Source organism: Pongo abelii, chromosome 1 (genome assembly GCF_028885655.2).
Source record: "Pongo abelii isolate AG06213 chromosome 1, NHGRI_mPonAbe1-v2.0_pri, whole genome shotgun sequence".
Classification (NCBI taxonomy): domain Eukaryota; kingdom Metazoa; phylum Chordata; class Mammalia; order Primates; family Hominidae; genus Pongo; species Pongo abelii.
In genome coordinates, this window is record NC_071985.2 from 209,740,843 (window position 1) to 209,766,928 (window position 26,086).

Below are 26,086 nucleotides of genomic sequence, written 5' to 3' on the forward strand. Positions count from 1 at the left end.
CCCCATCTCTACTAAAAATACAAACATTATCTGGGTACGGTGATGGGCACCTGTAATCCCAGCTACTCCGGAGGCTGAGGCAGGAGAATCGCTTGAACTCCGGGGACAGAGGTTGCAGTGAGCCGAGATCACGCCACTGCACTCCAGCCTGGGCAACACAGTGAGACTTCGTCTTAATAAATAAATAAATAAATATAGATAGATAGATAAAATTCTAGTTCTTTATTTTAAATAAAGTTTGTACCCACTAAATTGATACTGTAACCAATTGGTGGGGTACAACATACAGTTTGAAAAACAGTGCTCTGGCCGAGGGCGGTGGCTTTCACCTGTAATCCCGGCATTTTCGGAAGCCAAGGCGGGCGGATCACCTGAGGTCAGGAATTTGAGACCAGCCTGGCCAACATGGTGAAACCTCGTTTCTACTAAAAACACTAAAATTAGCCAGGCATGGTGGTGCACACGTGTAATCCCAGCTACTCGGGAGACTGAGGCACAAGAATCTCTTGAACTCGGGAGGCGGAGGTTGCAGTGAGCCGAAATCGCGCCACTGCACTCCAACCTGGGTGACAGGGTAAGACTCCATCTCAAACAAACAAACAAAACAAAATAAAAAAACACCAACAAAACAAAAAAGAGAAAAACAGTGTTCTAAGCATTTTCTTTGCCTCAGGGCCATTGAGAATGCTACACCGTCTGGAAAGTTTTTCTTGTATCCTCTTCACCTGGATAGATTTTTTTTTTTCAGCCCTTCAGAAAGTACACCTAGGTAAATCTTAATCATTTTTTTAAGGTATGAAATCTAAGGATGCCCCCTCTGTGGAGCTGCCTGCCTGTGTTTGAATCCTGAAGATCGTGATGCGTGAGTTAATCCGCACTAGGAACTCGGAACAGTGAGCAGCAAATCGTAAAACTGCTTCTTATAGTGTAAGTTAGAAATGACACGACTGTTTGTGTAACTATTAATATGTGTCTCCTCACACCTCCCACACTCTAAACACAAGAAGCCACAGAATCTGGTTAATTTCTGTTCATGTTTTTGTTTGGTTTTGTTTTTTTTTGTTTTTGACAGGCTCTCACTGTGTCGCCCAGGCTGGAGTGCAGTGGCACGATCTCCGCTCGCTGCAAGCTCGCCTCCCGGGTTCAAACAATTCTCCTGCTTCAGCCTCCCAAGTAGCTAGGATTACAGGCGCCCACCACCACGCCCGGCTTTTTTTTTTTTTTTTTTTTTTTGTATTTTTTGTAGAGACAGGGGTTTCGCCATGTTACCCAGGCTGGTCTCGAATTCCTGACCTCAGGTGATCTACCCGCCTCGGTCTCCCAAAGTGCTAGGATTACATGGTGTCCAGGCTGATTCTGTTCATCTTTATATTCCTAGCGTCTCACTTGGCCTGGCATGGAAGAGGCACTCGGAATCTAAACGGAGAGAGGCTGGGGGTGGAGCCAGCTTCGGAAGTCACTGCGGAGGGGCGGGGGCGGGGCCTCGCCCACCAGACGAGCCGTCGGTCAGGCGGGGCTCAGCTGGACTGCCGCTGGGGATTCTGGGCCAAGATGGCAGCGATGAGGAAGGCGCTTCCGCGGCGACTGGTGGGCTTGGCGTCCCTCCGGGCTGTAAGTGCCCCGAGCCGCCGAGGCAGCGGCCCTGCAGGCACTCTGACTGTCAGGGTCGGGGGCTTGGCCCGTGGTGGCTGCTGTCTTAGAGGCGAGGCCGGACAGCTCTCAGGCCAGAGTCGGGAGGGCGTTGGAGTCCTGGACCCTCCCTTTTTCCCTCAAATCCTTTGAAGGGGATGGGAAAACTGAGGTCCGGAGAGGTGGAGTGACTTGTCTGAGTCATGGAGACCTGGGACGCCATCCTAGGCGTCCTGATTCCCCGCCCAGGGCCCTTTCCGATGACCCTGGCCCCTTTTTCCCTCTAATTGAACTTAGACCTCTCCAACTCTTCATTAGTGAAAATCACGAACACCCTTCCATTTCCTTCGTCTCCATTTCCAACTCTTGTTGCTTTTAGAGATGGTTGGGGAACTATCCCAGCCTACCGAGCGGGACTTGCGTTGATTGGAGCCAAGCTGTGATTCCCTTGGAATTGCACTTTGATCCTGTTCGATCCTGATGTTTTCCCCTCTCCCATTCTCAGCGCAGAAAAAGTGTGGGAGACGTAGCTGTATGGAGCAGAAAAAATAAAAGCTGAAGCTAGGGTGTCCCAGTAGTTCTGCCACTTTCTAGACTTAATGACATAGTTATTTACTTTCTCTAAACCTCAGCTCTTTCCTCTGTAAAACGGACAACATTCCCTTGGGGTTGTTTTGGAAATTAGAGAAAATGTAAGTAATACATTTGGCAGTGTTCTGGCTCCTAGTAAGTGATCAGTCGGTGGTGGTATTTTTACCTTAGAGAGTTGAGAAGGAGTTATAGCTGTATAGAGGGAAAAATACACTCCTGGCACTGGGTCCCTCTCAGAAAGCCACGTTAATGTCTTTACTTGGCCATTCACCTGCACCACCTGCTCATGTGTAAAATGAAGATGGCAATTCCAACTCGGAAAGTTAAGAAAATTAAACGAAATAGTACATATTAATAAGCTTTTAAGAAATATTTGGTGTAATGAGATGGCCCTCCATGGGGTTCCAAGCATAGGAACCAGTATTAGTATTAGAACCAGATATGGGTTGAAGTCCAAGCTCTGTCACTTTCTAATTGTGATTTTTGGGTAACCTTTCTGAGGCTTAGTTTCTTCACCTACAGAGTTGGGATAATAATAGTCCCTGGCCTGTAGTTTAACACTGGGTTTAGTCAGTATTCGCTGTTGGTGTTGATGTAGGTACACCATACCTCAGGACACTGTGGCACAGTACTTGTGTGGTTAGGGGGACCCTCTCTGAGCAGAGCTTTACAGAGAAGGAACGGGATGTTTAACCAGAAGAGAAGACTGTGGACTGAACGGTGGTAAAGAGACAACAGTGGCCCAGAGGTTAGGAGCTTGCACTCTAGAGCCACACTGCCAGGTTTAGATACTGCCTCAGTGACTAGCTCCCCATGTCACTTCGGGAAGATTACTTAATCCCTTTGGGCTTCAGATTTCTTTTTTTTTTCCTTGAGACGGTGTCTTGCTCTGTCATCTGTCACCCAGACTGGAGTGCAGTGGCGCAATCTCAGCTCACTACAACCTCTGCCTCCCAGGTTCAAGCGATTCTTCTGCCTCAGCCTCCCAAGTGGGGCCTTAGATTTCTTACAGTAAAATGGGGATGATGATAGTTCCTACCTGATAAGATTGTTGAGAGGACAGTATGGGTTAATATGTAAATGGCTCACCAGGCGTGGTGGCTCATGCCTATAATCCTAGCACTTTGGGAGGCTGAGGTGGTGGATCACTTGAGGTCGGGAGTTCGAGACCAGCCTGGCCAACCTGGTGAAACCCCGTCTCTACTAAAATACAAAAAATTAGCCAGGCGTGGTGGTGCGCACCTGTAGTCCCAGCTACTCGGGAGGCTGAGGCAGGGGAATCACTTGAACCTGGGAGGTGGAGGTTGCAGTGAGCCAAGATTGCGCCACTGCTCTCCAGCCTGGAGACAGAATGAGACTCTATCTCAAATAAATAAATGAATAAATATGTAAATGGTTCTTGTATGTGCCTGGCAAATATTAAGTGTTTAAAAACTGAATTATTATGTGAAGAGCTGTTACGGGGAAGGAAGGAAGTGGAATTGAGTTTATAATGTTCTAATAAAAGCAACTTGGAAGCAGGTTTTAGAATTTTTTTTTTTTTTTGAGATGAAGTCTTGCTCTTGTCCCCCAGGCTGGAGTACAATGGCATGATCTCGGCTCACTGCAACCTCCTCCTCCTGGGTTCAAGCAATTCTTCTGCCTCAGCCTCCCGAGTAGCTGGGATTACAGGCACCTGCCGCCATGCCCAGCTAATTTATGTATTTTTAGTAGAGACAGGGCTTCACCATATTGGCTAGGCTGGTCTCGAACTCCTGACCTCAGGTGATCCGCCCACCTCGGCTTCCCAAAGTGCTGGGATTACAGGCGTGAGCCACCACGCTTGGCCTGAAGCAGGTTTTACATTAGCAACACTCAACTGTTATTTATCGAGCCCCTATTATGTCCCAGGGCCTTAGAAATACAGCATTGAATAAAACAAAGTCCCTGTCTCATGAAACTTATACTCCAGTGAGATAGTTTTAGGGTGATATACTAGCAGAGGCTGAACATCCCTGTTGGAGGGAGATTCAAGTTGCAGGGACCTTCCAACTTAGCCTGTTGACGTCATGAAATTCAGTGGCTCATCGCCTTAGTCTCTAAGAAGCCTTGTTGGCTAAAACAAGGCCAGTCAGGTGAGTTGTACATGTTCCAGCTCCTTCCTAGCAGGGAATTCCTGGGGGGCTTCAGGGGGTTGAGATCCTTAGCAGATCACACAGTGTGCCTCCTGCTTTGCCCCGTTGTAGTATATTTATCCAGATTAAATCTATAAAACAAAGTTGATTTGAACAGTTACAGTATCAAGACAGGTAGAGGAAAGAGGAAAAAGAAAGTATTGTGTTACTTGATAGGGAAGACTAAGATTTTGAGCTGACTTTATATAGAGGAGACTCAGGGCATTTTGTAAAAAATGTCTTCAGCTACTGGGGGTGTCACCTCCCCTTAGACCCATGCTTGTCATCACCCAGCCTATGACTGTAACAGAATAGAGCCCTCCTGCATCTCGCCCGTACCCCAAAAAGTCCAGGACTGACTACTCCCCACACTCAGTAATTGCTCTCTTCTGGGACAGCTATGTCCTTCATGGTTTATGTGTTACTTTAGTAACTTTAAAGAGTGGCTACTTTGTACCAAACAGTGCCAAACACTAGGGATGAAGTGGAGTTGAGACAGACAATTTCCCTCAAAGAGCTTATGTTCTACTGGAAGAGACATTGAGTAGGTATTCTTTATCGTGCTTTGAAGGAAATAATTATAGCTCTGCAATAGAAAATAATGGGGGTGGGAGGAATGGCAGCTTTGCAAAGGGTGGTCAGAGGAAGCCTCTCTGCAACTGAAAGATGACAGAGAGATGTGAGAAGAGCCAGTTTTTTTAAAAAAGCCAGATGAGGAACCCTGGGGCAGAGGGAAGAGAAGGCAGGGAGCTTAGCAACCTGTTGGGTGGAGGTTGGGAGTGGACAGTAGGGGCAAGTGATGATTCCAGGAGGTCAGAGGAGCCAACTCATAGAGTCTTCTCTTTTCTTTTCTTAATTGGAAAGCATCAAGTGACATACAGAGTCATTTAATTTTTTTTTTTTTTGAGACAGGGTCTTGCTCTGTTGCCCAGTCTGGAGTGTAGTGGCACAGTCATAGCTCACTGCAGGCTCAACCTTCTGGGCTCAAGCGATTCTCCCACTCAGCCTCTTGAGAAGCTGGGACTACAGGTCCATTCCACCGCACCTGGCTAATTTTTCTATTTTTAGTAGAGACGGGGTTTCTTAATCATGTTGGCCAGGCCGGTTTCGAACCTCTGGCCTCAAGCGATCTGCCTGCCTTAGCCTCCCAAAGTGCTGGGATTACAGGCATGAGCCACCGTGCCTGGCCTTTTTTTTTTTGAAATGGAGTCTTCCTCTGTCGCCCAAGGTGGAGTACAGTGGCACGATCTTGGCTCATTGCAACTTCCACCTCCCTGGTTCAAGCAATTCTCCTGCCTTGGCCTCTTGAGTAGCTGGAATTACAGGCGTGCACCACCACACCCGGCTATTTTTTGCGTATTTTTAGTAGAGACGGGGCTTCACCATGTTGGTCAGGCTGGTCTCAAACTCCTGACCTCAAGTGATCACCCGCCTCGGCCTCCCAAAATACTGGGATTACAGGCATGAGCCACTGCCCCCTGCAATACCCAGCCTTTTTAAACTCCTTCTGACATACATACAGCAGCATACTGAGTCCTACAGGCCATGGCGAATAGGTGAAAGGGATCAATGAAGTTCTGGCTTATGCAGTAGGGTGCATGTGATGCCTTTTACAGAGATGGAAAGGGTGGAGTCAGACGGGCTTTAGGAGAAATTAGAGTTCTGTTTCAGGACTGCTAAACTGAAGAGATGCGAATAGAGGCTGTCAGGTAGGCAGTGGAAAAGGAGTCTGGACTTCAGGGGAGAACCTGTACTGGAAGGATGAATCTCTTGCTTGTTCCTGTTACTAAGTGAAATATTCTTTTTGTTCTTAATTCTAAAATAGACCAAATGTGAATTAAATGGTGAGAAATATTTCTTCTTGTCTCATTATTAGTGAAGATAGATCCATTCTTTCATATTGGTCTCCCTGGGAATTGTGGCAATCTCTTCCTCATACTTTTTGTTTCCTCTTTGAAACCAAAGGTCAGCACCTCATCTATGGGCACTTTACCAAAGCGGGTGAAAATTGTGGAAGTTGGTCCCCGAGATGGACTACAAAATGAAAAGGTAAAGTTGGAAATGAGCCAAAAAAAAGTTTTTCAAGCATCTGCTTTGAGTATTACGTGTGATAGGTGCAATGGCAGTGGACAGAGCTATGCAAGATGTGATTCCTCTGCACAAGTTAGGGGAGAGTAGAGGAGGCCAAACAGGGACAGACACCTGTGACAGTTAAATGATCTAAAATGGTGGGGCAACCTGGGTGGGTGGCTCATGCCTGTCATCCCTAATTACTTGGGAGGCTGAGGTGGGAGAATGGCTTGAGCCCAGGAGTTTGAGACCAGTCTGGGCAATATAGCAAGACTCCATCTTATTAAAAACTATATGTATATACATAAATTGAATGGTGGTGCAACAGGTTTGGTTTCCCCAGGTCCACAGCCCAGTGGGGTGGGGTAGACCCAGCAATTCCATGTAGGGGGATTTATCCAAAGCAAGTCATGAAGGCCAAATGTAGAGATTTAGCCTTGGGGGTGTTCCTTACAAACCTGTTGGTAAGCGCAGAACAGTTGGAAACAACTTAAATATTTAGTATGAGGAAAGTTGGGTCAGATACACTATGGACTTTTTATAAAATGAAATATTATGAGGCCATTAATAACATAGGCATATATAAAGTAACTCAAGCAGGTTATAAAATAGTGCATGTGGCTGGGCATGGTGGTGGCTGATGCCTGTAATCCCAGCACTTCAGGAGGCTGAGGCAGAGCACGATTCTGTCTCCAAACAAAAACAAATAGTGCATATGCGCGTGCGCACGCGTGTGTGTGTGTGTTTTTTGGGAGATGGCGTCTCACTCTGTCGCCCAGGCTGGAGTGCAATGGTGCAATCTCGGCTCACCTCAACCTCCACCTCCTGGGTTCAAGTGATTCTCCTGCCTCAGCCTCCCGAGTAGCTAGGATTACAGGCCCCTGCCACCATGCCCAGATGATTTTTGTATTTTTAGTAGAGATGGGATTTCACCAGCTTGGCCAGGCTGGTCTTGAACTCCCGACCTCAGGTGATCCACCTGCCTCGGCCTCCCAAAGTGCTGGGATTACAGGCATGAGCCAATGCGCCCGGCCATGTATTTTTTAATCTTGCACTTTTATGTAAGAAAAAAGTTTATATATGTATGGGAGCATTTACCTAGACTAGGACCTAGACCAGCACTTTCTGTGAAGATGGAAATATTCTGGACCTGAGCTTTTCCATGTGGTGGCCACTACACCCATGTAGCCCTTGAGAACCTGAGATGTGACTAGTGTGGCCAAGGAATTGTATTTTTATTTTTATACAATTTTTATTAAATTTAAATAACTGCATGTGACTAGTGACATATGGGCTGCACAGACCTAGAAGGTTACACACCAGGGTGTTAATAGTGTTATCACTGGGAGGTTCTAAGGGTAGTTTTCTTTTGTTTTTGGCATGTTTTTCTGAAAGAATCATATATTGATTATTTTTTCAATAAGAAAAGCTTTTTTCTTTTTTTCTTTTTTTTTTTTTAGCACGTCCATCCTAGCTTTAATAGTGAGTGCCTGTTGGAAACAATAGTGTGTAAGTTCCCAAAGGGCAGAATCCTGTCTGTTCTGCTTCTGCTTACTGCTATATCCCCGGCACCTAGCACAATGCCTGCAACATGGAGGGCTTTCAAAAATTATTTGACAGGCCGGGCATGATGGCTTATGCCTGTAATACTAGCACTTTGGGAGGCTGAGGCAGGCAGATCACCTGAGGTCAGGAGTTTGAGACCAGCCTGGCCAACATGGTGAAACCCTGTTTCTACTAAAATAAATGAGCCGGGGTGGTGGCTTGTGTAATCCCATCTACTCTGGAGGCTGAGGCAGGAGAATCGCTTGAACCCGGGAGGCGGAGGTTGCAGTGAGCCGAGATTGTGCCACTGCACTCCAGTCGGGGCAACAGAGTGAGACTCCATCTCAAAAAAAAAAAAAAAAAAAAAATTGCGGAATAGATTAAGTTAGAGCAGTGGGAGAGAAATTGGAGAAGGCAGGCGAGGGGAGGACCTAGCGAGAAGGACCTGGAGTTTTTTTGTGTGTTCTTTTTGTTTGAGACAGGGTCTTGCTCTGTGTCACTTAGTGCAGTGGCACAATCATTGCTCACTGCAGCCTCGACTTCCCGGGCTCCAGTGATCCACCTCAGCCTCCTGAGTAGCTGGATCACAGACACGTGCCACCACACCTGGGTAATTTTTGTATTTTTTGTAGAGAGGGGGTCTCGCCATGTTGCCCAGGCTGATCTCAAACTCCTAAGCTTAAACGATCTGCCTGCCTCAGCCTCTCAAAGTGCTGGGATTACAGGCATGTGTCCGCCTGGACCTGGAGTTCTCAGAATTTTTTGCCTAATCCTGTAAATATTAGGGAGGCATAGAAAGCTTTTGATGCAAGAGAATGGAAGATTGGAAGCTGCATTTTAGGAGGATTCCTGTGTGGGATGAATTAGTGGCTTGAGACTATGCCATGTTATATACAGGATAATGATGGTAGATTTGGAAAGAGGAATCCGTAGAATCTGTTGAGCTACTGGACATGGTGGGGAGGAAGATAAGAAGCTAAATGCTGAACACATGAGGCTGAAGTCCTATGCCAGTTGGGAGACAGAAGCGAGGAGGGTGTGATACTTTGGGGGCCCCATCCCATACTCCCCAGAGGGTTACTCATCTCTGCCCTTTCAGGCCATCACACATTGCTCTCAGTTTGTTTATGATGGGATTATAAATGATCACACATTTACTTACGGGAAAGCCTGCATGGCAGAATAATATGTCCATGTAAATAACTCCTTTTCAGGTGAGAAGCTGTATCCACTGCAAAAAATTATCTATAGTACTTGAACTAACAGGTACTGCATTCTGAGGCTGTTTTATTACTAACTTTGCTGCCTTGGTGTTTCTCTCTCCACTATAGAATATCGTATCTACTCCAGTGAAAATCAAGCTGATAGACATGCTTTCTGAAGCAGGACTCTCTGTTATAGAAACCACCAGCTTTGTGTCTCCTAAGTGGGTTCCCCAGGTGAGCCCTAGCCCTCAGTGAGAGGCCTTTCTCCAGGGATGAAAAGTTTTGCATTTGCCTTTGAAGCAAGTATAAGTTGAGAACATAGGTTTCCAAGCCCCTGGGCTTGAGAGGTCTCAGGTGATTCATAGCACTGTGTTGCAGCAAAAGAACATGACCCTTGGGTTCAGTCTTGGCTCTCCTCTGACTTGCTCAGTGACATTGCTAAGGCCTTTCCCCTCCTCGATGTTAGAGATGACCTCTTCTAGCCCTAAAGTCTAAAACCCTCTATGCCTGTCTGTGGTTTCTTTGTTTGTAAAAGAGGAAGACTGACAACTCCTGCTTCACAAAGATAGTTAAATGGAGAAGAAACATCCTGTTACAAAGAAGTGTTTAACACAGAGCTGAGCTCAGTGCCTGGCCCAGAGTGCATTCTCAATAAATGGCTGGTAGTAGTATTCCTGCTGTTTCTGCATATGTAAAGCTGGCAGTATGGGCCATATGGAGAAACTGGGATCTCACCCAAACCAAGGGCCCTTCTGAGCCGTCAGCAGTCAAACAAACAGTAAAAGTATTGGAGAGACTCAGCTCTGCAGAAGGAATTACTCGCTGAGAGTTCTGGAGAACAGAGATTTTGTGATGAAAAGGTTTTCTCTAACTGAACTCTCTGCCTGCTCTTGGTGATGACTTGGCAATGTCTCCCTTGGTTCCTAGATGGGTGACCACACTGAAGTCTTGAAGGGCATTCAGAAGTTTCCTGGCATCAACTACCCAGTCCTGACCCCAAATTTGAAAGGCTTCGAGGCAGCGGTAAGAGGATAGCTTGTTGCTGGGGGCTCCTGAAATGAGATTGATGGCATTGGTCCCTGCCTTGTCTTGGGGCCTCAGACCCCTGTCCTGGGATGTCCATCTGAACAGCTTGTCTGTCAGCCAGACCCTGGGGCAAACCTTGCCCTGCCGCTCACTGCTCTGTGATCTTGAGAAGTTGACGAGCCTATAAAATAGGGCTAAATGATAGTACCTGAAGTTGTGAGCATTTCAGAAGATAGGATGCATGTACATTGCTTAGCAAGAGCCAGATAAAAGGTAACTGCTTAATAAATGTTAGCTCTTTTGATTATCCACTTCTTTAGAGAAAGGTAACCAAACTCTCCACAAGAGTTTCAACAGTAGTTGCTGGCATCTGCCAACTTTCTTACAATTTTAGACAAGAACATCTTTGGAGATGTTGGTTCTGTATTTAGGCAAAAACCTTTTTTTGGCTGGGCACAGTGGCTCACACCTATAATCCCAGCACTTTGGGAGCTGAGGCAGGAGAACAGCTTGAGGCCAGAAGCTTGAGACCAGCCTGAGCAACATAAGGAGACCTTGTCTCTACAAAAAAAAAAAAAAAAAAAAAAAAAAATCAATTAGCTGGCTGTAATGGCATGCACCTGTAGTCCTAGCTACTCGGGAGACTGAGGCACAGGATGGCTTGAGACTAGGAGTTCGAGGCTGCAGTGAGCCATGATAATACCGCTGCACTCATCCAGCCTGGGTGACAGAGCAAGAAAAAAAAAAAAAAGCTTTTTCTCAAGAGTGACTTCCAGGGTGGTGATGGTGGTGGTGGTGGTTTCCTTGGGGAAAGTCAAAGTTTTTTTTTTTTTTTTATTAAGAGAAATTACTGTGTTTGTTTCCTAGTGCTACTCTAAGAAAGCACTACAGGCCGGGCGCGATGGCTCACGCCTGTAATCCCAGCACTTTGGGAGACCAAGGCGGGCAGATCATGAGGTCAGGAGATCGAGACCATCCTGGCTAACATGGTGAAACCCCATCTCTACTAAAAATACAAAACATTAGCCGGGCGTGGTGGCAGGCACCTGTACTCCTAGCTACTTAGGAGGCTGAGGCAGGAGAATCACTTGAACCCGGAAGGCGGAGGTTGCAGTGAGCCAAGATCATGCCACTGCATTCCAGCCTGGGTGACAGAGCGAGACTCTGTCTCAAAAAAAAAAAAAAAAAAAAAGAAAGCACTACAAATTGGGTGGCTTAAAAACAACAGAAATTTATTCTCTCACAGTTCTGGAGGCCAGAAGTCCCAAATCAAGGTGTCAGCAGGATTGGTTCCTTCTGAGGCCTCTGGGAGAATCTGTCCCATGCCTCTCTGCTGGGGTCTGGTGGTGGCCAGTAGTCCTTGGCATTGCCTGGCTTGTAGATGCATCTCTCCAGTCTCTGCCTCCATTTTCCCAGGGCCACCTTTTCTGTGTCTCTGTGTCTTCACATGGCCATCTTTTGTTTTTGTTTTTTTTTAGACGGAGTCTTGCTGTGTCGCCCAGGCTGGAGTACAGTGGCATGATCTCGGCTCACTGCAAGCTCCGCCTCCCAGGTTCAAGTGATTCTCCCACCTCAGCCTCCTGAGTAGCTGGGACTACACGCGTGTGCCACCACGCCCGGCTAATTTTTTGTATTTTTGGTAGAGATAGGGTTTCACTGTGTTAGCCAGGATGGTCTCGCTCTCCTGACCTCATGATCTGCCCGCCTCAGCCTCCCAAAGTGCTGAGATTACAGGCGTGAGCCACCGCACCCCGCTGGCCATCTTTTTTTAAGGTCACCAGTTGTATGGGATTAGGGACCCACCCTATTCCAGTATGGCTTCATCTTAACTAATGATATCTGCAATGACCCTGTTTCCAAATAAGGTCATATTCTGAGGTGCTGGGTTTTAATCCTTCAACATATCTTTTTAGGAGGACACAATTCAACCCATAACATTCACATAACATAAAATTTACCTTAAGAGAAATTTTTTGCCACTCTGTGTCAGTGTTCTTTAAAGAGAAAAGTGCTGGCTGGGCGTGATGGCTGACATCTGTAATCTCAGCACTTTGGGAGGCTGAGGCGGGTGGATCACAAGGTCAGGAGTTCAAAACCAGCCTGACCAACATGGTGAAACGCTGTCTCTACTAAAAATACAAAAATTAGCCAGGCGTGGTGGTCGGCTCCTGTAATCCCAGCTACTCAGGAGGCTGAGGCAGGAGAATCGCTTGAACCCAGGAGGTGGAGGTTGCAGTGAGCCGAGATCATGCCACTGCACTCCAGCCTGGGGGACAAAGCAAGACTCCATCTCAAACAAAAAAAGAGAAAAGTGCTGAAAGGAGTTCACCTGGATGTTGGCAGGTTGCTGCTGGAGCCAAGGAAGTAGCCATCTTTGGAGCTGCCTCAGAGCTCTTCACCAAGAAGAACATCAATTGTTCCATAGAGGAGAGTTTTCAGAGGTTTGACGCAATCCTGAAGGCAGCGCAGTCAGCCAATATTTCTGTGCGGGGGTGAGTCCAGAGCACATTGGTATCCTTTCCTCTGTACCGTTCTGGAATGGGGCTAGACTCTGACTCAAGTGGTCCTCCTGCCACAAACGTCTTATTCTGGATGGGGGCAGCCCGAGCTCCATACCTAGACATCTTTTCCCAAATAAGTGTGGTCAGAAGAAATCCTAGCAAGTATTTTCTCTCAAACCTGAATTTTGGGTCAGTTTACCAGCTAGCCATGATAGCATGCGCCTGTAGTCCTAGCAACTTGGGAGACTGAGGCAGAGGATGGCTTGAGACCAGGAGTTCGAGGCTGCAGTGAGCCATGATAGCACCACTGCTATCATGCTAAAGGAATCTAGCAGGACAGGACACTAACGGGTTTGTGGAGGTCAGTTGAGTTCTGGCTTTATCACTAGCTCTTCACACATCCCTGGAGAATTACCTAGGCTTCTATGTTTCCAACATCATGTCTCTAATATCAGTGGTTCCAGGCATTGTGTGTGTATTATCTATAATAATTGAAACCTCACAATAGCCCAGCAGGGAGTGGGTTATCCCCACTTTATAAATTCAAAACCGAGGCTCAGGAAGGGCGAATAGTCTACTGTAAGGTCACACTGCTGTGCAAATTGCAGCCAGAGGCCGGGCATGGTGGCTCACACCTGTAATCCCAGCACTCTGGGAGGACAAGGCAGGTAGATCACCTGAGGTCAAGAGTTCAAGACCAGCCTGGCCAACATGGTGAAACCCCATCTCTACTAAAAATACAAAAATTAGCTGGGCGTGGTAGCGGATACAAACCCTGTCTTTACTAAAAATACAAAAATTAGCTGTAATTCTAGCTACTTGGGAGGCTGAGGCAGGAGAATCACTTGAACCTGGGAGGCGGAGGTTGTGGTGAGCCGAGATCACACCACTGTACTCCGGCCTGGGTGACAGAGCAAAACTCCGTCTCAAAAAAAAAAAAAAAAAAAAATTGCAGCCAGAATGATCGTTTAAAAGTGCACATCTGGGCTGAACATGGTGGCTCACGCCTGTAATCCCAGCACTTTGGGAGGCCGAGGTGGGCAGATCACCTGAGGTAAGGAGTTCGAGACCAGCCTGGCCAACATGGGGAAGGAAACCTCATCTCTACTAAAAATACAAAAATTAGCCGGGTGTGGTGGCATGCACCTGTAATCCCAGCTACTCAGGAGGCTGAGGCAGGAGAATCACTTGAACCCAGGAAGCAGAGGTTGCAGTTAGCCGAGATCACGCCACTGCACTCCAGCCTAGGTGACAGAGCGAGACTCTGTCTCAAAAACAAAAACCAAAAAAACCCCACAAAAGTGCACATCTGATCACATCCCTCCTGGTTAAAAAGCTTTCAGTGACTAATCAAGTGCAGACTTTTTAATGAGGTTTACAAACCCTGCATGATTTGGTCCCGGCTCTTTTCTGTAGCCCTACTGTTCAAGTTCCCTTCTGGCCCCTGCTTCCTCTTCACGGTACACTCCAGCCCAACTGGAACTTCCTTCTGTTTGTCACATGCCTCCACTCTTGCCTCTGGGCCTTTGCACATGCTTTCTGTAGACTCAAAACAACCTTCCTTGGGAGGCCAAGGTGGGCGGGTTGCTTCAGCCCCGGAGTTTGTGACCAGCTTGGGCCTGGGCAACATGGTGAAACCCCAGCTCTACAAAAAAAAAGCCAGGTGTGGTTGCATGTGCCTGTAGTCCCAGCTACTCAGGAGGCTAAGGTGGGAAGATCACCTGAGCCTGGGAGGTCCAAGCTGAAGTGAGCCAAAATCATGCCACTGCACACCAGCATGGGTGTAAGAGTAAGACTCTGTCTCCAAAAAATAAAAAAGAACACTTCCTCCACATCATGCTTCTCGGGGATAACTCCTGCTCATCCTTCAGGTCTTCTTGTGGGAGTCAGTTCCTCTAAGAAGCTGCTCCAGTCCTTCAGCTGGAGTTAGCGCCCTTCTCTGGGACCCCATAGTGTCGGGACATCCTCTAAATGTAGCACTTAGCTGCTTGTTAAATTCCCTCCCTGCCCGACCCCACTAGACCGTGCCCTCCATGAGGGCAAAGCCCATATCTCTCCCAGTCCCTGGGGTGCTCCACTCTCCCAGCTTGGGGCCTAGCCACAGTGGGCACTCAGTCACTGACGGGCAGGTGGATGAATGGGGAAGCAGGTGCTCCAGTAACATCGGCCCAAATCCCAGATCTGTGTCTTTCTAAGCATCTCTCTTACCTTTTTCTTGCTCAGCAGTGGTTGGAGAATAAGTGGGAGCATCAAAATGGAAAAGTACACCGAGATCTTTGAGTCTGAAATTATTTATCTGTTGAACATTTATTATGCCTCTTAATATGCAGAATTTGCTTGACTCTAAAGGGTTTTAAAGACAGCTCCAACAGGGCGGGTGGAAATAGAAGTCACCTACATCCCAAATCCACCCTCCTTACCATAGCCCTAAGACCGATGATGAGACTAGTGCCCACCTCGCTGACCTCCTGATCTCATGCTTCCTTTCCCCTTGCTCTCTCTGCCTCAGCTGTCCTTTGTTCTGTCTGGGGCATGCCTGGCTGTTCTGTCTCAGGGCTTTCCCTAGGTCTTCTCTCTGCCTGGAATGCTCTTCTCACAGACCCCCCTGGCTCCTCTCAGCTCCAACATCCTGTCCTCAGAGGGGTCTTTCCTGGACCCTCACTACAGTTGGCCTCCTCCACTTGCTCCTATCATTTCCCATCTTTCCTCTGTAGCACATCACTTCTGAGATTTTCTCCATTACTTACTTGGTTGCTTTTTTATTGGCCGTCTCCGTAACTTGAGATAAGCTCTGAGAGGGCAGGAACCTTATCAGTTTTGCCCTCTGCTCTGTGCCAGTGCCTGGCACATAGCAGGCAACTCAGTAAACATCAGGCGAATAAATGAATGAATGAATCCTCTAGCAACTCACTGGGGCAGCTCATCGCTTGGTCCTCAGGCCAGCCCAGCCTGTTACTGACTCATATCCAACTCAGCTCTTGTTCTGAGTTTGGTTTTACCCAGTCTTTGGTCTCCTTTTGGAGTACTGGCCCCAGCTCCCCTGGCACGTAGTTTTGCTCCGTCTCCCCACCATACAACCCAGCTGCTTACTCTCCTTGCCCTCTCTAGCTCCTGCTCCGCTTATTGTAAATCCTTGGCTGCCTCTCCTGAGGCCTATGCAACTTCTGCTTCCTCAATTGTAGGTCCATTGTCCCCCAGTTCCCTGCCGTTGCTCTCTACTGCCTCCTCCTGGCACTGAGTTGTACCATCCCTGCCCTTACTCTGCCCAGCTGCAGGTGTTGATTGCACACTGATGAGAAATGTGTGTTAAACAGCCCTGCCTCAGTTCTGCTAGCCAAAAAGCTCAGGACACTGACCTCATTCCTCCCCTGTCTTCCCACAGGTACGTCTCCTGTGCTCTTGGCTGCCCTTATGAAGGGAAGATCTCCCCAGCTAAAGTAGCTGAGGTGTGTGCATGTGTCAGGGCAGGGGGTTTGGTGAGGGTTGGCCACCTTGTCTGCCCCTGAGCGCATAGGTTCCTCTCCCCACCCTTTCCTGCAGGTTCCTGACTTCATTCATTCACCCACCTCCTTCATTAAGCTCCCTGCTGTGAGCACAGCCCTGCACTTGCTCCCTAGAGGCCCCCCTCCTGGCCGAACATGTAGTCCTTGAAGCCCCTGGCCTCTACCCAGCCTGAAAACCTCCGATTCAGTTTCCAGTCTGGTCGTTGAGGTGATTCTCTGAGGAGGGGCTCCTTACCCAGGAGTTCCCACAGTTCCTTGTAGTGATTGAAAGGCCACAACCCTGATGTCCTCTGAACAGTCACCAGGTCGGCACTGAGAAGAACACGGCACGGGAATTGAGTTTGACCAGCCCAAGAACTTACGTCATTTAGTCCTCAAAAACCACTGTGCAAATTTGGTATTATTATTCCCTTTTACAGTTGAGGAAACTGACACTAAATAACTTGCCACACAGGTTACAAATGGGGAAATCAGGTATCAAACCCCATTTTTTCTCTCTCCAAAGCCCACTTCTTCCCAGGATACTTTGTGGCATCCAGATAGGTGGAATGGTAACAGTAGCAACTGTTTCTTGGGAGCAGCTGCCCTGCTCCAGGTCTTAGCCTCAGTTGCCACAATCCTTGCCATATGACCAAAGGGTCATCACCATTTTTCAGAAGCAGAAATTGAAGCTCAGAAAAGTTAAGTTGCTTGCCAAGGCCCACAGCTAGTGAGCAGCAGAACTAGGACTTTAACCCAGCGTCTCCTGACTTCAAAGGCCTGCTCCTTCCCCTGCACCCTGCTGCCCCCTAAAGGCCAGCCACTGCCACCCCACACTCTGTGCAGGGCCACTGGGGAAGCCACGCCACCATTTCATTTATTTAGCAGATCATTGGTGTCTTCTGCTCCCCTTTCCCTGCTACATCCCTCTGCAGCTTGTCCAGCAGCCCCGTGTGGGCAACAGCTCCTTGGGTGAGGCCATCTTTTTTTAAGTTCACCAGTCGTATGGGATTAGGGGCCCACCCTATTCCAGTATGGCTTATTCCAATTGGACCCATATTGGACCTATTCCAATATGGACCCATTTTGCAGTGGTTTTAGAGATGTGCAAATGGGCTTCTAAACATTTAAATAGTGATGTACCTTTATTAAAAAATATAACTATTGGCCGGGCGTGGTGGCTCACACCTGTAATCCCAGCACTTTGGGAGGCTGAGATGGGCGGATCACGAGGTCAGGAGATCGAGACCATCCTGGCTAACATGGTGAAACCCCGTCTCTACTAAAAATACAAAAAATTAGCCAGGCGTGGTGGTGGGCGCCTGTAGTCCCAGCTACTCGGGAGGCTGAGGTAGGAGAATGGCGTGAACCCAGGAGGCGGAGCTTGCAGTGAGCTGAGATTGCACCACCGCACTCCAGCCTGGGCAACAGAGGGAAACTCCGTCTCAAAAAAAAAAAAAAAAAAAAGATATATATATATATACACACACATATATATATACACACATATATATACACATATATATACACACATATATATACACATATATATATATACACACATATATACACACATATATACACACACATATATATATACACACACACATATATATATATATGACTATTGGCCGGGTATGGTGGCTCACAACTGTAATCCCAGCACTTTGGGAGGCCGAAGTGGGTGGATCACCTGAGGTCAGGAGTTCAAGACCAGCCTGGCCAACATGGTGAAACTCCGTCTCTACTGAAAATACAAAAAATTAGTGGGGCGTGGTAGTAGGTGCCTATAATCCCAGCTACTTGGGAGACTGAGACAGGAGAATCACTTGAACCCAGGAGGCAGAGGTTGCAATGAGCCAAGATTGTGCCACTGCACTCCAGCCTGGGCAACAGAGCGAGACTCTCTCAAAAAAATATATATATAAACTATATATATTATTATACATATATACATATACATATATTTTTATGTATTATGTATATATAATTATATACATAATATATAAAATTATACACAATATATAATATACAAAATTATATACATTATAATTATATATACATAATAATTACACAATATATAATTATATATTATAATATATAATTATATACATTATATATTATAATATATAATTATATACATTATATATTATAATATATAATTATATACATTATATATTATAATATATAATTATATACATTATATATTATAATATATAATTATATACATTATATATTATATAATTATATACATTATATATTATATATTACATACATTTTATATATATATACTATTAGCTGGGCATGGTGGTGCACACCTGTGGTCCAAGCTACTTGGGAGGCTGAGGTGGATTGCTTGAGTCTGAGAGGCCAAGGTTGCAGTGAGCCGAGATCACACCACTGCACTCCAGCCTGAATGACAGAGTGAGACCCTGTCTCAAAAAGAAAAAAGAAAAAAAATATAACTAGCATCTCAGACCCATGATTTCATGGATTTTATTGCTGAGGATAAAACGACATGGAAGGAATCAACTTCACTGATTCCCGCACCTGCATCTGACAGTATGATGTGACGGTGGTAAATGAAAGACTGAAGTCTGAGGGGCACAGGTAGGGAGGAAAGTACGGGGGTTGGAGCCTCAGGACTGTGGGCTGGCTCCAGCGGCAGGCTCTGCCCCTTAAGCCTCAGCCTCCTGATCATAGATTGAGGATCATCATTCCCAGTTGGAGTGGTGAGGAGCATGTAATCCAGCAGGAATTGAGTGCGTCATACACAGAAGTGTTCTGCCCAGGCAAAGGCCCCCTGCTTTTGAGTGCACAGATCCCCTGGCTGGTGGATTCTGTATCCTCCAAGTGCCTGCTTGCTTCCTTAGGTCACCAAGAAGTTGTATTCAATGGGCTGCTACGAGATCTCCCTGGGGGACACCATTGGTGTGGGCACCCCAGGGATCATGAAAGACATGCTGTCTGCTGTCATGCAGGAAGTGCCTCTGGCTGCCCTGGCTGTCCACTGCCATGACACCTATGGCCAAGCCCTGGCCAACACCTTGATGGCCCTGCAGGTAATTGAAAGCATATGCCCATTCTCCCAAAGGCCACGGTGGGCAGGACAGCTTGTTATCATCTATTCTTTCAGCAAACATTTACTGATGCCAGTATGCCAGGTTCCGAGCTGGCAATGGTGGACACAGTCATGGTGACACTGCCCAGATGTGAAGTGTGCACCTCTGTGTTGGGGAGACAGTCAAGGGAGTTACATGGCAATCCTACTGCATTATGACAGATGCTATGAAGGGAGGAGCACGGGGCTCAGGAAGCCCAGAGGGGCCCCATCCCAGCTGAGGAGATCTGGGAGGATTTGCAAAAGAGGCCTCAGTGAAGCTTGAAGGACAAAGTAAGCTGCTGTTGAAGGAAGAGGAAAGGTGACTAGGCAGAATTGCACCTCAGGACTGATGTGGGGTTCAGGGAGGACTCATACAACATACAGGGTTTTCAGTGTGCGGGTGTGTAGCAGAAGCAGGTGAGGAGGCAGGAGGTAGAGAAGCCAGCAGACGTCACTCAGCGGGAGAGGCTTTAACGCCGTTCCCCACAGATTGAGCTAAGACCTCAGATTAGTTTCCCTTGAGGTTTGCTTCTCATGGGCTGGTCCAGAATGGAGATCCATTGGCTGGCGGCTGGATAGAAGTATTCTTAGTGTCTGACCACAGCTACCTTGCTGTAGCATTGGCCTAACCTTCCATCTCTAGGATAGTGTTGGCAGTCCCAGCCACTTTTTTTTTTTTCTCTCAATTATCCCCTAGAGGTTCGTGTCTAAGCCAGGTGAGTCTGTTACGTTCTGGGCCGGTTTCCTCAGAGTTGTGGCTGTCAAGGTTAAGGTTCGTAGTTCTGGGGTCTGCTCATTTCTCGGCTTACTGTGACACCCTGCCCTGGCTCCTGGGCTTTCCTTCGGCTCATGCGTTTCCCAGCCAGGCAGGCAGGGAGAATGACTTCCTCTCCTATGCCTTGCCAGGCAGGTATAGGGGAATTCTGCACAGCTGAGGTGAGTCTGAGGCAAAACTTCATCCTGATCAGGCTCAGGACACTCCTGCTCCTCTGTGCTTCTCTGTTTCATGGCGGTGATATCTCAGAATCCCCTTTTTGAAAATTTATCAGGGAACAGGTTGAGCTGTGTGATGTCTGGCAGTAGCTTCCCGTGACCTCCCTCTTCCATCAGTTATTTCGGAAATATGGATCGATGTGCCAGGTTAAGTGCTGACTTAGACAACAGTAACAAGACCCAATCCCTGCCGTTTGGGAACTCATGTTATGGTGGGTGGGGAAGACGGATGGAAGATTACAGGCATGTAAATAACACATTGTAAGACCATTTATTCACCTATTAAAACCTAACCTAACAGTGCCTAGTGTGCTAGGCACTGTTCTCAGCATTAAGGATTCAGCTGTGACCAAAACAGAGTCTCTGACCTCACGAGGTTGACACTCTAGTACGATGAGACAGATAATAAATAAACAAACATACAGCAGGCCAGGTGTTCATAAACACTGGAGAAAAAATGAAGCAGGTTAAGGCAGTGCTAGGCCTTTCTGTAGATTGGCCTCACTCAGAAGGTAGCATTTGAGAGAGACCTGAGGGAAGCGAGTGAGTGAGGCCTGCGGACCCCTAGCAGGGAGGGGGAGGGAAGGGAGCCCCACCCAGGAAAGCAGGCGCAGAGCCCCTGAGGGAGGAGTGTGCTTGCTGTGTTCAGGGATCATGAGGAGGCATGTGGCGGGAGAAGTGTGACCAAGGAGAGAGGGGCAGAGATGTCAGGGTTAGAGGAAGGCCAGATCGGGGGCCTTGTAGGACTTTGACTCTTTCAGACTGAGCTGGGAAGCTAACAGAGTCTTGAGCAGGGGCGGGGAGAGAGATAATCTGAAATGTTCCCTTTGAGAGGCTTCTCGGCCAGGCATGGTGGTTCACACCCGTAATCCCAGCACTTTGGGAGGCTGAGGCAGGTGGATCACTTGAGGTCAGGAGTTTGAGACCAGCCTGGCCAACATGGTGAAACCCTGTCTCAACTAAAAATATAAAAACTAGCTGGGCGTGGTGGCATGAGCCTGTAATCCCAGCTATTTGCGAGGCTGAGGCTTGAGAATCACTTGAGCCCGGGAGGTGGAGGTTGCAGTGATTTGCAGTGAGCCGAGATGGCGCCAGTGCACTCCAGCCTGGGCAACAGAGTGAGACTTCTTATCAAAAAAAAAAAAAAAAAAAAAAAAAAAAGAGGCTCCTCTGGGTGCTGTGTAGAGAATACACTGTAGAGAGACAGAAGAACCAGTTTGGAGCCTACAGCAATCCAGGTGAGAGACATGGCAAGGAGGCCTGGAGGGCAGAGGTGCGTGACTGGATCTCAGCAGTTCGTGTTCTGATCTGTGAAGCTCGAGACATCTATAGGCAGGTATGTTAACCTGGGTGCAGTTAACTGGGAGTGAGTGGAGATAGAGAAGCTGTCTGAGGAGTGAGCAGTAAGGGCTCCAGCCGAGATCAGGGAGGTGAGGAAGAGCCAGCAAAGACTGGCTCGAGGCCTCAGGAGACTCCAGAGCACTAGGAGGAAAACCAAGGGATGTGGAGCCCTGGAAGCCACATGGAGAAGGTGTCCAAGATGATGCGGCTAGTCAAGTGCAAAGATGAAGAGACTTGACCTTTGTACTTAGCTACAGGGAGGCCACCAGTGGCCTTGACTAGAGCTGTTTCAGTGGAGGAGTCGTGGGGACGCAAACCTGTTTCGAATGGGTTCAAGTGAGAATGGTAGATGTTAAATGGGAACAGCTCTTTTGAGGGACTTTGCTTTGAATGGGGGGAAAGAAATAGGAGGTTAGAGGGTTCCAAAAAGGTTTGTAAAAGATGGGAGAGATCGCAGGCTGTGTGAGGATGACCCAGTGGAGGGGAGTAACAGGTTGCAGCAGAGAGGGAGAGACTTACTGGAGCACATCCTGAAGCAGGTGGGAATGGGCCTCACGCCAAGGTGGAGGGGTTGGCCTTGGCTAGGAGCTCGGGGTCCATCTCAGGCAGCATGAGGGACAGTGGGTCTGTAGGCCCAGATGTAGGCAGGTGGGTAGATGTGACAGTGGGAGTCAATGGAGACATCTCTTTTGATTGCATCCGTTTCCATAAAGCAGCAGATGAGAATGAGGATGGGGAAGGGAGTGATAGAGGTTTAAGAAGAGAGGAGAAAGTGAAATAGTCATTTGGGAGAGTGGGAGGTGACTGACCTGGGAAGATGGGATATGGCCCTCGTGTGGCAAGGGCCCTGACTGAGAGTAGCCTGGAGGTGGTGGGGGGGGGGGGGGTAAGTGGCCGGGGAGAGGGGAGGATAATAAATGAATCACAGTAAACAACAGGGGTCTGAAATCTCAGCATTGGGAGGTGGTTAGGCTGGATCAGAAAAGGTCTCCCTGAGCAGGTGGCTTTCAGACTGGAACCTAAAGGGTGAGAGTCCACCATGAAAGGAAAGATACTGCTGGCAGAGGAAACAGTGTAACAGAAACTAAAAGGAGAAGCACTGTCTCTTTCTGTGGGATTGTCGTGTCAACAGAATCATAAGCCAAAGCAAAGAATGACTCTAGAATTTCAGGCAACAGACGATTGGGAGGTTTGCAAGGCTCAGCTCTGTGGGCTTTTGTCCCCAGCAACAACCGTGTTTCACCATCCTTATGTTTCTAGATGGGAGTGAGTGTCGTGGACTCTTCTGTGGCAGGACTTGGAGGCTGTCCCTACGCACAGGGGGCATCAGGAAACTTGGCCACGGAAGACCTAGTCTACATGCTAGAGGGCTTGGGCATTCACACGGTAAGCCCACCCAACCCCTGGTGGTGACAGCCCTGAACTGACGAGGGGGCCTGAAGCTGAGAACAAAAGCGGATGGGGGTATTTGGGGTTGTTAAGGTGCTGAGGAGTAAAGAGGGAAAGTGTTAGCCAGGCGCAGTGGCTCATGCCTTTAATCTCAGCACTTTGGGAGGCTGAGGCAGGAGGGTCACTTGAGCCCAGGAGTTCGAGGCTGCAGTGAGCTATGATCCTGCCAGTGTACTCCAGCCTGGGTGAAACAGCAAGACCCTGTCTCTTCAAAACAAAACAAAAGAGGGGAAGGGTGTCGGGGATTATGGATATTTGATCTAATATTTTAATGTTTGTGAGAGTAGGGTTGAGTGAGGCCACACGCATGGGCACAAGAAGGCTGGAGTGTCAGGGTGACTTTGACAGTTCAGTCCTAGGAGACAACGGGAACATGGAAGAGGCCCTGGGAAGGGTCAGGTTCATGACCTGAAATGAGTCAGTTCTCTCTTGGCTTTGTTTTGTTCTCTGTAAAATGAGGACAGTAGCGTTAGACAGCTCACCAGGGATCCACCAGAGTCCACCAGGGCCCTCAGTGGCAGGACGGAAGCAGAATAGCATCTGTGCTTAAAGATCAGATGGAACTGGGTTTAAAGCCTACTCCTGCCACTCACAGGCTATGAGACCTCAGACAAATTATTTCATCTCTCTGAACCTAAGAAATGGGAATAATAATGCCGTCTATCTCATGGAGCCATTGTGACGATTAAGTAAGAAAACGTATGTAGAGGGCCAGGCGCACACCTGTAATCCCAGCACTTTGGGAGGCCAAGGCGGGTGGATCACCTGAGGTCAAGAGTTTGAGACCAGCCTGGCCAATATGGTGAAACCCTGTCTCCACTAACAATAGAAAAATTGCTGGGCACAGTGGCTCACGCCTGTAATCCCAACGCTTTGGGAGGCCAGGGTGGGCAGATCGCCTGAGGTCAGGAGTTCGAGACCAGCTTGGCCGAAATGGTGAAACCCCATCTCTACTAAAAATACAAAAATTAGCTGGGTGTGGTGGTGCGCACCTGTAATCCCAACTACTTGGGAGGCTGAGGCAGGAGAATTGCTTGAACCCAGGAGTCGGAGGTTGCAGTGAGCCAAGATCACGCCACTGTACTCCAGCCTGGTGACAGAGTGAGACTCCCTCTCAAAAAAAAAAAAAAAAAAGAAAAGAAAAATTAGCTGGGTGTGGTGGCACACACCTGTAACCCCAGCTACTCAGGAGGCTGAGGCAGGGGAATCACTTGAACACAGGAGGCAGAGGTTGCAGTGAGCTGAGTGCGTGCCATTGCACTCCAGCCTGGGCGACAAGAGCAAACTCTGTCTCCAAAAAAAAAAGAAAGAAAACTTATGTAGAATGCTTATCACAGAGCTGAGCACAGAGTGCACTTCAGCAAATATGAGCTACTGTATGAACAGAGGGTTTCTGCCTGGCTCTTTCAGTTGGTGTTTTTATCCCTCCCTCTCTGCCTCACAATTGTCACTTGAATATCAGTTTTTTACCTCTGTGGGCCAGGCCCTGTGCTGGGCCCTGAAGAGGGACTACTGAACAAGACTGATAAGATCTGTGCCCTGGTAGTGGCACTACAAACCATGATAGAGATGGGCATCTTACACGAGGGGGAGTCAGAGGAATAACCCAGGTGCCAGACAGACAGGAGCTCACAGGCAGCTGGTGCCCCACTGTCAAGGAAAAAGCCTGTTTATCTTCACCTTTACTTTTCAGTATCACAGTTGTCTGTCCATGCTGATGTTTTCCCTGGTGTTGAGGGCATACCATGACTTACTGCATCCTCTAACTTGTTTCTCAAAGGGTGTGAATCTCCAGAAGCTTCTGGAAGCTGGAAACTTTATCTGTCAAGCCCTGAACAGAAAAACTAGCTCCAAAGTGGCTCAGGCTACCTGTAAACTCTGAGCCCCTTGCCCACCTGAAGCCCTGGGGATGATGTGGAAATAGGGGCACACACTGATTCATGGATGGGGACATGGAAATGAGAATAGGTTAAATGGTACCGGTACCTCATAGCCAGCTCTACACAGAGGTCTCTCCTGGCAGAAAGCAGGTGAGGGGCAGGAGGAGCTGCTTGGCAGAAGGACCTCCTGCCCAGACCTGAGTAGGAGTGAGAGGCTTTGAGGGCTGAAGTCTCCCTTCGTTACGGACCCTGGCCCAGGAGTTGAATGCCTGAGGACATGTGGGAACCCCATTCCCTACTTAGCATGATCCTTGAGTCTCCTCTCTGGATGGAATCCGCGAGCTGTCCACCTGGTCACCCTCTACACGGCTCTACCCTGCCATGGCCTTGGGGTCCTTGCTCTTTGACTTCTCAGGACACAGGTCATGGAGGTTCTTCCCAAGCTGGCAGAGGCCATTTGTGGAAAATGGAGAGCTTCGTGGTGGCCATCTGCCAACTCCAGCATCTCTGGAAAATCTCCACGCTGAATGTGATTTTTGAAAACAGGTTATGTAATTAAAGGTTGAATGGCACATCATAATTCCAGCATTCGGTTGTGCAGCTGTGTATATACATGAGCGTGGGGGAGTAAAATACTTTACCATGTTGCACTCTGAGAGGAAAATGGAGACTATGAACTAGTTTATTAATCTTTGGATTTCCTCCCTGTTTCCCCACCTGAGCCGCAAATCCATAGTGACTGGAAATCAGTGGTTTTGGGCTTACTCAGGAGGCTGCTTGCGGCAGTTGCTGGCCAGAACACCGACGGGGTTGTTTTTGAGCTTTGCCTCTGTGACTGGGGCTATTGCACAAGCTCCCCTGAGGGCACACTTGCTGCTTCGGGCCTCGGTGGCCCGGCCTCTCCCTGGCGCTCCCAGGCCCGGGAGCGCTCACCTGTCGGTTCCCCGGGCTCTGCGGGCAGGCGCTGATTCCCGGCTGCGGGGACACCTGTGCGCTCCTGCATTTAGGCCTCCTTTGCTCTGGTTTCATCACACAGGATGTGGTATTTTGTGCATATTATTCTCTAGCTCTACTACTTTTCATTGTAAACAAACAATCATTTTCTAACCTGCCGTCGT

The 26,086-nt window shown here is 48.1% G+C and overlaps 1 protein-coding gene across 7 annotated transcripts; it reads left to right on the plus strand.

Annotated features, from left to right (window-relative positions):
- The first annotated feature begins 1,492 nt into the window (after nt 1–1,492).
- HMGCL (3-hydroxy-3-methylglutaryl-CoA lyase) lies at nt 1,493–25,556 on the plus strand. 7 transcript variants are annotated; one of them, XM_024242389.3, is made up of 10 exons: nt 1,597–1,611; nt 4,838–4,917; nt 6,339–6,422; nt 9,320–9,427; nt 10,121–10,216; nt 12,563–12,711; nt 16,103–16,166; nt 19,076–19,264; nt 22,900–23,025; nt 24,869–25,548. In XM_024242389.3, the coding sequence occupies exons 3-10, from the start codon at nt 6,354–6,356 to the stop codon at nt 24,968–24,970; spliced, it is 903 nt and encodes a 300-aa protein (XP_024098157.1). In that variant the 5' UTR covers nt 1,597–1,611; nt 4,838–4,917; nt 6,339–6,353; the 3' UTR covers nt 24,971–25,548.
- Nucleotides 25,557–26,086: the final 530 nt, after the last annotated feature.